The 13416-nt window shown below is 28.1% G+C and overlaps 2 protein-coding genes across 2 annotated transcripts; both read left to right on the top strand.

Moving 5' to 3' along the window:
• Positions 1 to 1963: 1963 nt before the first annotated feature.
• Positions 1964 to 2623, top strand: LOC114422169 (lysine-rich arabinogalactan protein 19-like). The gene has a single exon (XM_028388391.1). The coding sequence runs from the start codon at positions 2062 to 2064 to the stop codon at positions 2428 to 2430; it is 369 nt and encodes a 122-aa protein (XP_028244192.1). The 5' UTR covers positions 1964 to 2061; the 3' UTR covers positions 2431 to 2623.
• Positions 2624 to 6313: 3690 nt separating this feature from the next.
• On the top strand, positions 6314 to 6989 carry LOC114423331 (classical arabinogalactan protein 1-like). The gene has a single exon (XM_028390055.1). The coding sequence runs from the start codon at positions 6406 to 6408 to the stop codon at positions 6757 to 6759; it is 354 nt and encodes a 117-aa protein (XP_028245856.1). The 5' UTR covers positions 6314 to 6405; the 3' UTR covers positions 6760 to 6989.
• Positions 6990 to 13416: the final 6427 nt, after the last annotated feature.

Below are 13416 nucleotides of genomic sequence, written 5' to 3'. Positions count from 1 at the left end.
CCATTATTATTGTACTTTTTCATTCTATTTGTTAGTTATTTATCTACTAGACCAAAAATATATATACATTTCTTTGTCATCCTTTTACTCTTGTTTATCAACAAATTATATAATATTTTATGGATTGTGAACTAAAATATGGTTAAACAATGATCAATCAAGCCTATTATTGTGTTATATCTTTATTTGCTTCATTTTTGTAACAGATAATAACAAGCACTGAGACAGAAGACTTATTGGTTCCAACTTAAAAGCAACACGATTTAGAGTTTCTTCATGCTACCGAGAGTACATATGGTCAACATCCACACAATTATCATGATTAAAATTATTCATGGTACTCAGATTACACATGATCGACATAGACACAGTCGATATCAACACGAATAAAATTGTTCATGATATCGAGAGTACACATGATTGGAATTGACACAATCAACACAACTAAAACTACCCATGGTACCAAGACTACACATAGTTAGAATTTACATTATCAACATGATTGAGAGACTAAAACTCTCCATGGCACGGAGAGTACATATAGTCGAAATCGATATGGTCAACACGATGCTGAAAGTACACATAGTCGATCTTGACACAATTAAATTCATCCATGATACAAATATTACTTTTGAGCAATGATCGGTTATTGAATTAACAATGAACTTACAACTTGGGGAATTTTAAACAAATTGTGTTTCTTCCAATAGGGAATGTATGAAAGTATAATTTGATTTGATCAGACTTAACTTATATTTGTCGAAGCTTATCATATTTGTCTAAGCTTGGAAATTAATAGAATGTTCATTCAAGAATTCATTTGTCTAGTAAGTTTCATACCTTTGTGACGAGTGATTGTATATGATTTTAACTTAATCAATTTTTACATTCCTTTTGACGAATAATCAGAGGAGTTATTACCTATGATTTTAACTTAGCCAATTTTATATTCTATCCATGTTGGATGGACATACCTACAAGTAAACAATTGTTATCTTAACTTAGCCAATTTTATATTATATTTGTGTATATTATTTTAAGTCTCTTTGTGTTTATGCACTTATACAATTGAAGCTGAAGAATTGTTTATCTCTTTGGTTGAATGTCGATCAACTTTACTACTTCAAGTCTCTTCATGCTCATGCACTCGAGATTAAGAGGTTGTGTACCTCTCTAGTCAAATGTTGGATTATCCGATCCAAATACAACATTACTATATAACTCATACTAGACCTAAAAAGTGAAATAAATTACACTTTCATATTTGAATGTTTTTAGGCTAGGTCTCCTCTCTACAAGACCAAATTGGAGGATTTTTAAAAATTTAGTGACTAAATTTAACTTTTTAGAAACTTAAGAATCAAATTAAATTTTTTAAAATAATGTAATGACCAAATAAATAATTAAGTCTAAAAAAAATATCTAGTGCAGGTACACAAACTTTAGTAACTCACGTAACTTTTTTCTCCGTGACTAAGCCATTAATTAATGTATATGCATTAATTTGCGTAAATTATGGGTTAAACGCGCTTATTGTCATTGAACATTGATGCCCTATTCAAGTGTGGAACACGTACAAGAGCAACAACATGAGTTGGTGAACAACTCAGAATTTGTTTCTTCTTTTCTTAAACGAGTTGTTACTTGTTGGGTTCAACAACGGCTAGTTCTTCTCCTGTACAACAACAACTGTAGTAGTCAAAAGAAACAAACAAGATGTTTACGCAGTCAACTCAGTTATCTATTAGTTTCCGTTTTCGACCGCTACCAGAAGATTCCCTATATCCAACGGTAACATTTATTTTGATGACCACGCGTACGTTTCAGATTCGGAGACAGCTGTGCCGCGTGACCTTCACTCGGCCCAGATCCATTTAACCCAACCTCGTCTCCTTCTTCACGCGGTTACTTTACTTACCACACCACCCTTCTTCTTTTTTCTCCTCTATAAATACCCTCTTACTCTCCCTCTTTCTTCTAACACATCACAACAACAACAACAACAACAACAAAGACAAAAACTACTTCCTTCTCTCCTTTGCTGTGTTTTCTTTCTCAAAAATGGGTCGTACCTATGTTCTTATGATGGTTGCTGCATTGTTGTTGAGCTCCACCATGGCTCAATCTCCAGCTTCGTCGCCGGCTTTGTCCCCCACCCACACGCCGGTGGCCACTCCACCTAGGAGGGCGTTGTCGCCGTCTCCGTCGTCTGTGTCACCAGCGGCTTCACCCGCCACCGGAAATTCTCCTCCGGCACCACCTACTTCTTCTCCTTCGGAATCGCCACTTCCATCAGCTGCTACTCCCAACATCTCTCCCTCGACCATCTCGACTCCGCCATCTGAAGGACCAGCTGCAAACGGTGCCGTTTTCAACAGAGTTTCCGGATCTGCTCTGCTTCTCATTTTCGCTGCGGCTATACTCATATAAAACATTTTTTCTTACATTATCATCTTTATTCATTCTATTGTTTTGAACTCCAGTACTTTTTTCTTCCTGGTTGGTCTGGTGTCGTTGAGGAGGATTCATTTATTTGATTATTTTGTATATTCAATTATTATTCATATGATTGATGCATACACATATATAATAATAATCTCTTGATTCAATTATCAATTCATTAGCATTTGTTATTTGATTAATTAATTGCTGATTTTGGCCTTTCGTTACAAAGTCAAAAACTAATATTTAAAACATCCTCACACACAATCAATAAAAAGTTGACAACTAATAAATAAAATCAAATAAATCCAACATGTAAAATAAAAAACAAATATTTAAAACAAATATTCAAATCCCCAATTTTCTCTCTAATATTTTTCATTAATCCTATCTCTTTCCTTTTATTTCTCTATATATCAAAACCTCTGTCATGTCATGTATTTCTTTATTTTCTAAAGACTAACACCGTAATATTTTACCTTCAATGGAGACTATTTTTTTCTCTTTTACTTTTTGGTACAATACGCACTAACACACATATAAAATAAAATAAAAAAAACACATGAATATTATAATAAAAATAAAAGCAATACATATGATTATTATATCTTAAAAGATATATATATATATATATATATATATATATATATATTCATCTATTTAGTATTTATTCATAATTTCGAGGACTAAATATTTTTTGTCATATTAAGATAATATTTTTTTTTACAAAATAACTTTGTAATTAAAAAAATAGCTTATAGCATAGATATTTCATTTGCCATCATAACTCATAAGCTGATCTAAAAAAAAATGGTTAACATTTTTAACATGGCAAAGTCACCTAAATTTTAAATGTCACATTCTGTTTATCTATTTGTTTTAAATGTCAAATTTGATTGGACAAACTTCAAATTTATTATGTGACAAAGATTTTGATATAAAAACAGATGGAAGGAGGACGGATTACACTAAAATAGTGGAGAGAAAATGTGGATTTTATTTGTTTTTTTAAATGTTAGTTTATTTATTTTATAGGTTGGATTTATTTATTTATTTATTAGTTGTAAATGTTTGATTGGTTGTGCGTAAGGATGAGGTGTTGCGTTTGTGTCACCCAAGAATTTTTCTTAAACTTCACCCCAATTTTTATTTTAACTTGTAATATGCTTAGTTGTTATTAGACAAATGAGAACCTTATGTGTTGTTTAAAATTAATAGAGAACATTTTTTGTATTTATTCAATTCAAACTACCAATCTCTCTTTCCTTTTTCCTTCAACCCCTCTTCTCAACTTACCAACTCAACATTATGTCTCTCCCTATTACCCTAAGAATAAAATGGACTAAACAACGTTTAACCTTTATAACTTTTCAGTTTCATTTCATCCGTAAAAAAACAACTTTTAAATTTCACGACTATTTACAATTTAATATAACCAATTAAACTGTTCCCCAATTTTAGTTTTAGCGCAACTCATTTATTTCAAAAGTATCCTATGAATAGAATTTCAGTAATCACCTAAAAACTTTTATATATAAGATTTAAATCGTTTAAAAATCCATCAATAACAATAAAACTTGGGCGCTTGAGGTAGCTATGATGTTCGTAGCTAATTTGGGGCATCAAAAATTTTCTTTTGAAGTTGACTGAAAGACTATAGTACGTGGACAAGATCAAGAGCAAAGTTATTGATAATTCTGAATTTATTCATTTGATTCAAAAGTGCAGGAATTTGTTAGTTAGCAATCCGTCTTATACCATTGGATATATTAAGAGGCAAGTGTGTTGCCCATAAGTTTGTAAGGATGACACCATCTTTACCTTGTTTCTATACCTGTTATCATGCCATTGATTATATTGAACATCTTGTTTTGAATGAATTGATAAAAATATTTTCTAGTAATTTTTTTATTAATGATATAATAATTTTTCAGCTAAATAATAGTACATACTGCAGTATCAAAAGAATCATTCATGATAATAAGTCAACTTTAATTTCAAAACATGACAAAGGTTGAAAATTGAAATCTAAAATAACATAATATGAAAAATTACAAATAATTCCCTACTTTCAATTTTATATCATATTAATTTCTTTTAAACTATCTCTCTTTTTTTAGTGTATCATTTATATTTATTACTTTCTTAATCTTTTATCTTCTTTTTTTCTATGTTTTTCGTATTTCTATTCCAATCTATCTAAGATGAAATGATGAATACCATTATCATGGTCTCTAATCATATTTATGTTAAAATTTTAGGAGATTCTTATAAAATATCGATATAATCATCAAGAACACGTTACGTTGGATTATCAAGAAAAGTTTTAAAAATATCTAGATTCATAGTGATTGATCAAATAAACGCAATAGAAATATCTAAATTTGTACGTGATTTCTAATTTATGTATTATTCTTATGATCTGTTACAAAATATTATAGAGACAATGAATAACCCACTAACAACCTAACGGATGATTTCATGATTTTTCCTTTGACCGAAACATCTTTATTCCTCAATAGCATATCAATAATTCTTTAGATGGGAGAAGAAAAATCACGTGTGACAAATAAGTAAATTGAGAATATAGTCTTTTTTAACCTAATAGGATTTTCCTTATCCCCTAATAAATCAACACTAACTTCTCTTAATTTAAGTCCTTATCATTAAATTTAATTGTCAAATAACTAATATAATTGTCTTATAATATTAACCCACACTAGATAAAAAATTTCAACCATTTATAATTTTAATTACTTTTATGTTAAAAAACTGATATTTTCCCTTTTTTTATAAAAAGGATAGGATCATTGGGAGAAATAAAAATGCCTTACCAGTTACCACTATATATAGAAAACAGAGAATAGAATACAATGAATTATTACTAATAAACAGAACCGTCAGAGTGTAATTTGTCTTGAGATGGACAAGATCTCTTGATGAACATGAGGGCCACCATGGAAGATGAATCAAATCTTCCTCAATATTCTCATTTCCATCTTCCTTTTTGGATTTTCCAAAATAGTAGTCATACTCCCCAAAATAAGAATGGTAAAAAAGAGAAAGTTGTCTAATGTATGTACTATGTAGCTTTAATAAAAAAAACGCGGGTTAACAATCACATAGCTGTACCGTAATTAGCGCGTCAATCAACAATCACGATCTCATTTTCTTCTATAATTATTTATAGAAAACTTATTCAAACATAATCTTATTCCAATTTATAATTGTGCCTACCACGTCAAGTAATTTAGTCCTTTTCACAAGATAGTATTCCTTTTTTATACAAATATCAATAAGAAATAATATTAGTTTTGACTATAAATATTTTATGAAAATCAACCTTAATTATTCTACTATTTACGTTGAAATTTAAAAATAATTAAAATTTAGAAAAAAAATATTAAATTTAAATGAGAGTTTAGGATATTTTCTTAAAAAAAAGAAATGAATAAATAATAATAACAATAAGAATAAATTGTTAAATTCATATATGAAAGTATGAAATACTAATAAATTAGTTAATAAAAATAATAAAAAAAATAAATTTAATGTTAAAATATACAAAAAAATACGATAAATTAATTATACAAACAATCTAATAAAAAAAATAATCCCTAAATTTAACTATTTATCCTAATAATAATAAAATTGTCGAAGGAAGACCAGAGTAGAGAGTTCCCTCTCGTACCCCGCATGCATACCGTTGTGGATCCCCACAAAGTTAACACTTTCCAATTTCTTTGACCGTTACAATTCAGGCACCCATTTCATCAACGGCACTCGTCCCTCTTCTCTCAATTCCTGGTTCCACGTGTACGCTCTGGATTAAACCAAAAGCGCGTTTCTATTTCTATAAATTTCAGTGTCTCTCTGTCACCTCATTCTTCTCACACACTAATTCGTACTCAATAGCTTCCTTTTCAGCACTTTCACTGTAGTATACTTTCTGAACCTCTGAGAATGACTTCTTCCTCTTCCGCACTCGTTCTTCTGCTCGCGGCGATTTTCGTCTTCTCCGCCGTCGCACAATCTCCGGCTTCGTCTCCTGAGTCCCCTGCTACTCCACCGAAAGCCGCCACTCCCTCGCCTTCTTCGTCCAAGTCTCCACCCGCTGTTTCTCCGACACCTTCACCTTCCGGCGGAATCTCTCCGCCATCTCCTCCTTCTTCAGTACCGGCGTCTTCTCCGTCATCGATCTCTTCCCCTCCGTCCGATGCTCCCGCACCGTCCGAGAATGCCGCCGTCTCGAATGGATTCGCCGCCGCCGGATCTGTCGTAGTCGGTCTCGTCGCCGCCGCCTCATTGATCATGTGAACCGCCGCATAGGCTTATATAGAAAATTTATTATCTCCTAATAAATTATTCTCCTTACTTTTGAGTTTGTTATAGTTATTATTTATTTTTTCATTTAAAGTTTGTATAAGACGCTTAGTAGTATATCATTTTAGCTCTACTTTTATTCGCCTAATAAATTTATTATTTAATTCACCTTATTACTTTTACATTGAATTCGTAATGGTATTCGCTATTTGCCTGTTTGTTCAGTGAAAACAATCTCCGTGTAATCTTTCGTTATTTATTATTATTATTATTTGTGAGAGAGATTTGTGATTATTTGTTCCTTATTTTTTGTTGTTATTGTTGTTGTTTGATTGAAGATTCCTACGCTACTGCTCTGAGCTAAAATGATAGATAGGAAAAGGACTTTAACGATTAAAAATAGAGAACGAAAATATATTGAGTTTGAGAATAGAGAAGGAAAATCGTTCATGGAATTGTTTTTTAAAAGAAAAATTGTAAAATGGCAACAATGCATTTCTTTATTGTGGAAAAATTGTTTTCAATTTGTTTGTAATAACATGAGAATCATGTGTGTGGGTTCAAGTAGCTTTTATGTTTTAAATACGGAGAATACAATATGGATTGAGGAGTATGCTATACTATACAAATATCTTCTTTCTTAAACACGTGCACATGGTCTTGCCGTGTCTTCAAAATAATATGATCCCTTTTTCTCTTAATTTCGTTTGTAATATTATAGTTTTTGTTAAAAGTATTGAAAAATTTCACACCTTGTGTTTTTCCGAAAGTACAAGTATTTTTTTATTGTTAAATAATTTAAAATTTGATATGTGGAATCATTAGAATAATATGACATGATTTATCAGCTTTAATAAATTTTATTGTTGAATCCGATCGTGGATGATGTTTTGGCTTATTCCTTTCTAAAATATGGTTTATTTTTAACTTATGATTCTTATTTTTTTTAGTATTATTTCTGAGTTGGCTGTAAACTTTATTTTGGAAGATGTAAAATCCCTTTATGAGTTTATTCATTGGTGTCTTAGGCTCTTTGCCAAGACAATTAAAAAAAAGATTTAATAAAATTTATATTTCACATAAAGTTATTGAATTTGTTGTATTAGGATTTAGGGATTAAATTAATAAGTTAAACTGTTAAATCAATTAGCGCGCTAAAATTGAACCTATTTTATTTTTTAAAGCATTTTTTTGTTAGTTTCACTTGTGATGACTATGTTATCCAGAAAAAAAAGGGTTAAATTATTTTTTAGTCCTCTAATTTATTTTTAATGTTTAATTAAGTCCTTTAATTATTAAATGATTCAATTTAATTCTTTAATTATTTAAAATGATTCAATTGGATCTTTTTGTCATGAATCATTTTAAATAATTAAAGGACTTAATGAACTACTTAATAATTAGAGGATCTAATTAAACATTGAAAATAAATTAGATAAATTAGAGGATTAAAGGTTAATTTAACAAACAAAAAAAGTAATGACTAAGTTTAGGTTATTTAATATGATCAACATGAAAATAAGTGTTGAAAACAAGATATTAAATAACATATTAATGTTATTCTTTTTTTAATATATTATTTTATTTATTAGGGGTTCAATCCTAAATTTGTCAATATAAAAAAATATTTATGAGAGAGCTTAATTCCTTAAATGAATTTCAGTACCTCATTATCTCAAAAAATTCTAATCAGAAATATCTTAAATTCAAAAAATATCCTAAACTAAAAAAAAATAATTAATATCATTGATTTTATCAACAACTAATTGAAAGATGATACTAATATCATTTTTTATTTGCTGGAAGAAAATACTGATATCTATTTTCATGAATCATGAGATCACTCACAATATATTAAATTGGTATTTACTTCATTTTTTGTTTAAAAAATCAATTTAAACATAATTTACAAAAATAGTAATGAAAAAAATCTTTTATTAAACAAAACTTATAATTCTATTTTTAAAGAAAAATTACAAAAAAATCAAGTCATACACTACCTTGTTTTGGTATGACATCATACACCACTTCAGATACACTTGCATTTAACTTGTGCGGGGATATTTTTATTAGATGAAATTAATTTTATATTTATAAATTTAAGTTTGAGATTAATTAGTATACACTATCAGTTGTAAATTCACTTTACACATACATCCAATTATATTTAGGCTATTAGTCATATTAGCAAAATAATTTAAGCAAAAAATCTAAAATTACAGGAATAATTTCGTCACATTCAAGACAATCAATCGTGCGTGTGTCTTGTTCCCTAAATTTAATACGGTTTGCTCTACTCTTCTTCCTCCATAAACTCCTTAATGATTGATTTGGTAAAAATTGTATTTTCCACACTTTCATACACTGTGAATTGAAATTTAATTTCAATTTAAAGTTTTGTTGCGCTGCATCACATTTGTTGTATTCTACGACCATCCCAAACTTTCCATAGGTACAAATCACATTTCCACATTGTCATAAACTCGTTACAAATGGCTTATTTCAATTTCAGGAATACAGTGAAGGAATTATAACAGGTGCCAAATGTGTTTATTGGTATGGCTCCCAAGTTTTCTTCATTTTATTTCAATTTCAATTAATATTGTTTGACAGCATTTTTATTTTTGTTGAATGCATATATTGTGGACTACGCATGGTAAATGCCATCTAGATTATAGAATATTGGTCCACAAATAATATTTTGCTGGAAAGGCCATCATAAGCTAATTGATACCATTCTAAAGTGAGTTTATATGGAAGAAGAAGAAGAGCAGAGCAAACCATGATAGGTTTTAGGGAAGAAGACACACGATTGATTAACCTGAATGTGACAGAATTGTTCCCATAATTTTTTATTTTTTAAAATTGTTTTGCTACCTAAATATAATTGAACGTGCGTGTACAAGTGAATTTTCATTCTTGGATGAGAGAGGTTTTTTTTTAAAAAAAAATTAATATTTATGTACTAATGATTTAAATAAATTTATCCTATAATGTATAATAGGTTGTGATGGATAAATATGTAAAAAAATTTACAATTTTTAGTGCACCATCTTTCTTCTCTTTTTCTCATTCTATACGTTCTTTTAACAAATACTTTTCTCATCGTTTATTAAATACTTTTGTATTTCCTTAAATTCTTAAATTATCAATTATTTTCAATTTTTTCCTTTTATGTTGAGATTTATTTTTTCTACCTCCAAAATATCAATTCAATTAACTTTAACATTTTATTTTTTACATTAAGATTTTCTTTTCATTCAAATCTCATTTTCTTATACTCCATGGTTAATGCCACAGCAAAACCTTTACTAGCTAATTAACCTTTACCCCTTCATTCATGCAAAAGTTCGTTTTTTTTAGTATCTCGTTATAGTCAAACAATTGCCACAAATTTCTTCACCAAAAGGAAAAAAAGGACTTTACCATTATGCACGGTTAAAATAATACAAAATTCTTTAATTTAATAAATTTAATTATATTAATAGTTAATTTAGTGGTGCCAAAATGTGCTACCCAAGTTGATGCAAGCCGACCCAATACAGATTGTGGACTAAAAGCAAGCCTGACAAAAATAAAAGTCTTAATTCAATTAGGATGTTGATTCCTGCACTCGATCTTATTATTTATTGGGCTATTATATCATGCACTTTTATTGTTATCTTGTATTTTCTATTACATTTCAAAAAGCAATTTATGTTTTAGAATGAGTTGTTCATAATGTAATAAAAAGTAAAGCTTGTAATAGTGAAAGTGTAAAAAATTAGTGTATCACTATTGCTTGCTGCTAGATGCCTAGATCCCATTGCATTTCAGAAAACTCAATCTGAAATGCAATAGGGGCATAACAAAAAACAATAATGGATGAAAGTTTTAGTTGAATTAGAGATTTCAAAATAAAGTCCAAGTGACCGTAAAAGAGAAAGAAAAAAAGTCCTAGGTCCAAGAAAATTACTTTTTTTTTTGGCTTTTAAGAATTTTTATGAGCTAAACCTAAATCGGGCTTTAATAGGATTTAATATCAATTAATTCAAAACTCAATGCTTTTAAACTCTCAATTTTATTTTAATTTGTCATATTGTTAATCATTTAGGCATTTAGCTGTAGGGATCACAAAATTATTTTTCAATTTTCGTTATGCAGTAAATTATTTAATAGTTTGTTAGTTTTTTATTATTATTATAAGAATTCGTTGATTTCCCTATAATACCTCTATACTTTTTAGGGAGACAACTCAACCAATTCTATGGAATGGAAATTATTCCTTTGGCTAATCAAAACCATTTTAAGAATATCCTTTAAGATGTTTTTTCTATTAAAAAAATGTGAAAAAATCCAGGAATTCTAACAGTAATAATTAAATACATATATTAAATAATGAATTAATATAAAATTATATAAGAAAATAAAGTGAAACAAAATTTCGAAATAAGATAAAATAATCATAATACACGTTTTAGAACATAAAAACACCGTAATAAATAGCTAAATAACAGCATCCATATATAAAACTTATGTATGAATCTTTATTTTATTTTTTTGAAGAAAAAGTCCTCATTTATTTTTAAAAAAACATATTTTTTTACAGGAAAAAATATATTTTTTTCTTTAAAATTCGGGTTAAATAGATTTTCTTTTCCAATTTTTAACTATTTTTTCTGACTTGACTAGTTTTTAACTGATTATTTACTCAATTAATTTTTTAAGTTTTCTAGACTAGCGAGTTAAATAACGAATTCTAATTAAATCGGGTAAATTAACCAATCTTATTCAACAATGTGTTATTGAACAATGAACATAATTAACTAGCTACATAGCAAGGGAATTAAAATGTGAAAGTGTCTAACCTAAATTTTGAATAAAATATGGACCATTTAACTACAATATTATTGGTGTGTGCATAAAGCCTATTATATATTTAAACTATTTCAAAGCAGAATTGTTTCTGATAGGCATAAATCATTTTTTTTTGGACATCAAGTAGGCCTAAATTCAAATATGTGTAGTATTTGGATGGTTGGACCATCACAATATATGTACTTAAATGACCATCAATAAAAGAATTCAATAATTCATATTATTTCCACTCCAAATGAGACTAACAGGAATTCTCAGCCGAAAAATTTAATGACAGGGAAAGACTGTTACTTGAATGCTTCTTCCAATTCCACCAATCAAAGAGACAATGACCATGTCTTTCTTTTCCTCCTTAGAAAATTCACCGCTTATTAATAGGGAGAGAAAGAAAAGTCACCTCTTTACATGTTCTAGTTCCTCAACAAAACCAGAAAAAGAAACAATCTCCTAATAACTGTTGCAGTGGAAGCAATAAGTTTTGGAGAACAAGGCACGGTGTAGAAGATGCAGATCCTGATTTTGTAAGAACATCAGGATCTTCTTGTCACACCATAGTGGCCATGAAAACCGAGAAGTCAGTTACCAAAGTCATCAAAATGGATATGGATATAGTATTTAGTTCTAAAAACTTATAGGAACAAATACAAGTATATATGAGTATTTTATTACTGAATCCTTTGTACCTGTACATTATTTAAGTTGTCATTTTTCTTAAAATGAAGATATTACAATAATTATTATATATAATTGATGTATTGTTTTGATTTAAAAATTGATGTATATATCTAATCAGTATTAACATAAAAAAATTTAACATATTTTCGAGAGTGCAAGCATTGTAGGTAAAGATTTTTACACTCAAATTTTATTACTTTTAATTTATTTTATTAAGAAAAATATTATTCGTTCAATAAATTTTTAGTTTTAAAATTATTGCTTATTTATTTTGATTCTATTAAAAATATTAATATAATTTTTTAACTTTCTTTTTTGTTGACCTTTCAAATTTTTATAATCATTTTAAACAAGAAGAAAAAGTCATATTATTCCTAGTAAATTATAAAATAAACACATTTTTATTACATATGCTAATCCCAAATATAGAAAAAACATTCATTATCTTTTAATTTTAAATTTTCAAATATTTTTTATAGATTTAAAAAATAAATAGAAACTAAAAGAACATTCATTTATATTTTTTTTAAAAAATATATCATTACTTATATTGATCATAAATGGAGAAAAATAATGTGTGTGTGTGTGTTAATTAATAATATTTTCAACAAATATACATTACCAAATACTTTTAACATTTTCAGATTTTTTATATAGTTTTTATACCAGTAAGATAAATATTAATGTAAAGTAAATTAATTTTTAATGAATCATAAAAACGAATTTGATTACATATTTATAAATAGGAGAAAATATATACATTAACATAATATCATTAATCTATTATATTATTGGTTTTAAAATTAAAAAAACAATTATATATATTTATTTAAATTTGATTGTATTAAAATATTAAATTGAAGAATATGATTTATTTCATACATCTCACACGTGTACAAATACTAACATTATACCATAGGTGTTCTAAAAACTTCAAAATGTTGTTTTCAATAACGAAGCGTGTAACCAATTTGGTGGTTCTAATAAACTAGATTGGGATGGGATAAAGAAAGCCCAAGACAACTGACACCAATCGACATACATGAAAATGAAATCCAACTGTGTCCCGAAAAACTGAAAAATGAACTAAGTACATGTTTATATTTTGAAATTGTAAAT

This window comes from Glycine soja, chromosome 8 (genome assembly GCF_004193775.1).
Source record: "Glycine soja cultivar W05 chromosome 8, ASM419377v2, whole genome shotgun sequence".
Lineage (NCBI taxonomy): Eukaryota > Viridiplantae > Streptophyta > Magnoliopsida > Fabales > Fabaceae > Glycine > Glycine soja.
This window is presented reverse-complemented; position numbering and strand designations above follow the sequence as displayed.

Excerpts from the sequence above, each read along its gene's own strand:
- LOC114422169 (XM_028388391.1), top strand. The coding sequence starts at position 2,062 with ATGGGTCGTACCTATGTTCTTATGATGGTTGCTGCATTGTTGTTGAGC.
- LOC114423331 (XM_028390055.1), top strand. The coding sequence starts at position 6,406 with ATGACTTCTTCCTCTTCCGCACTCGTTCTTCTGCTCGCGGCGATTTTC.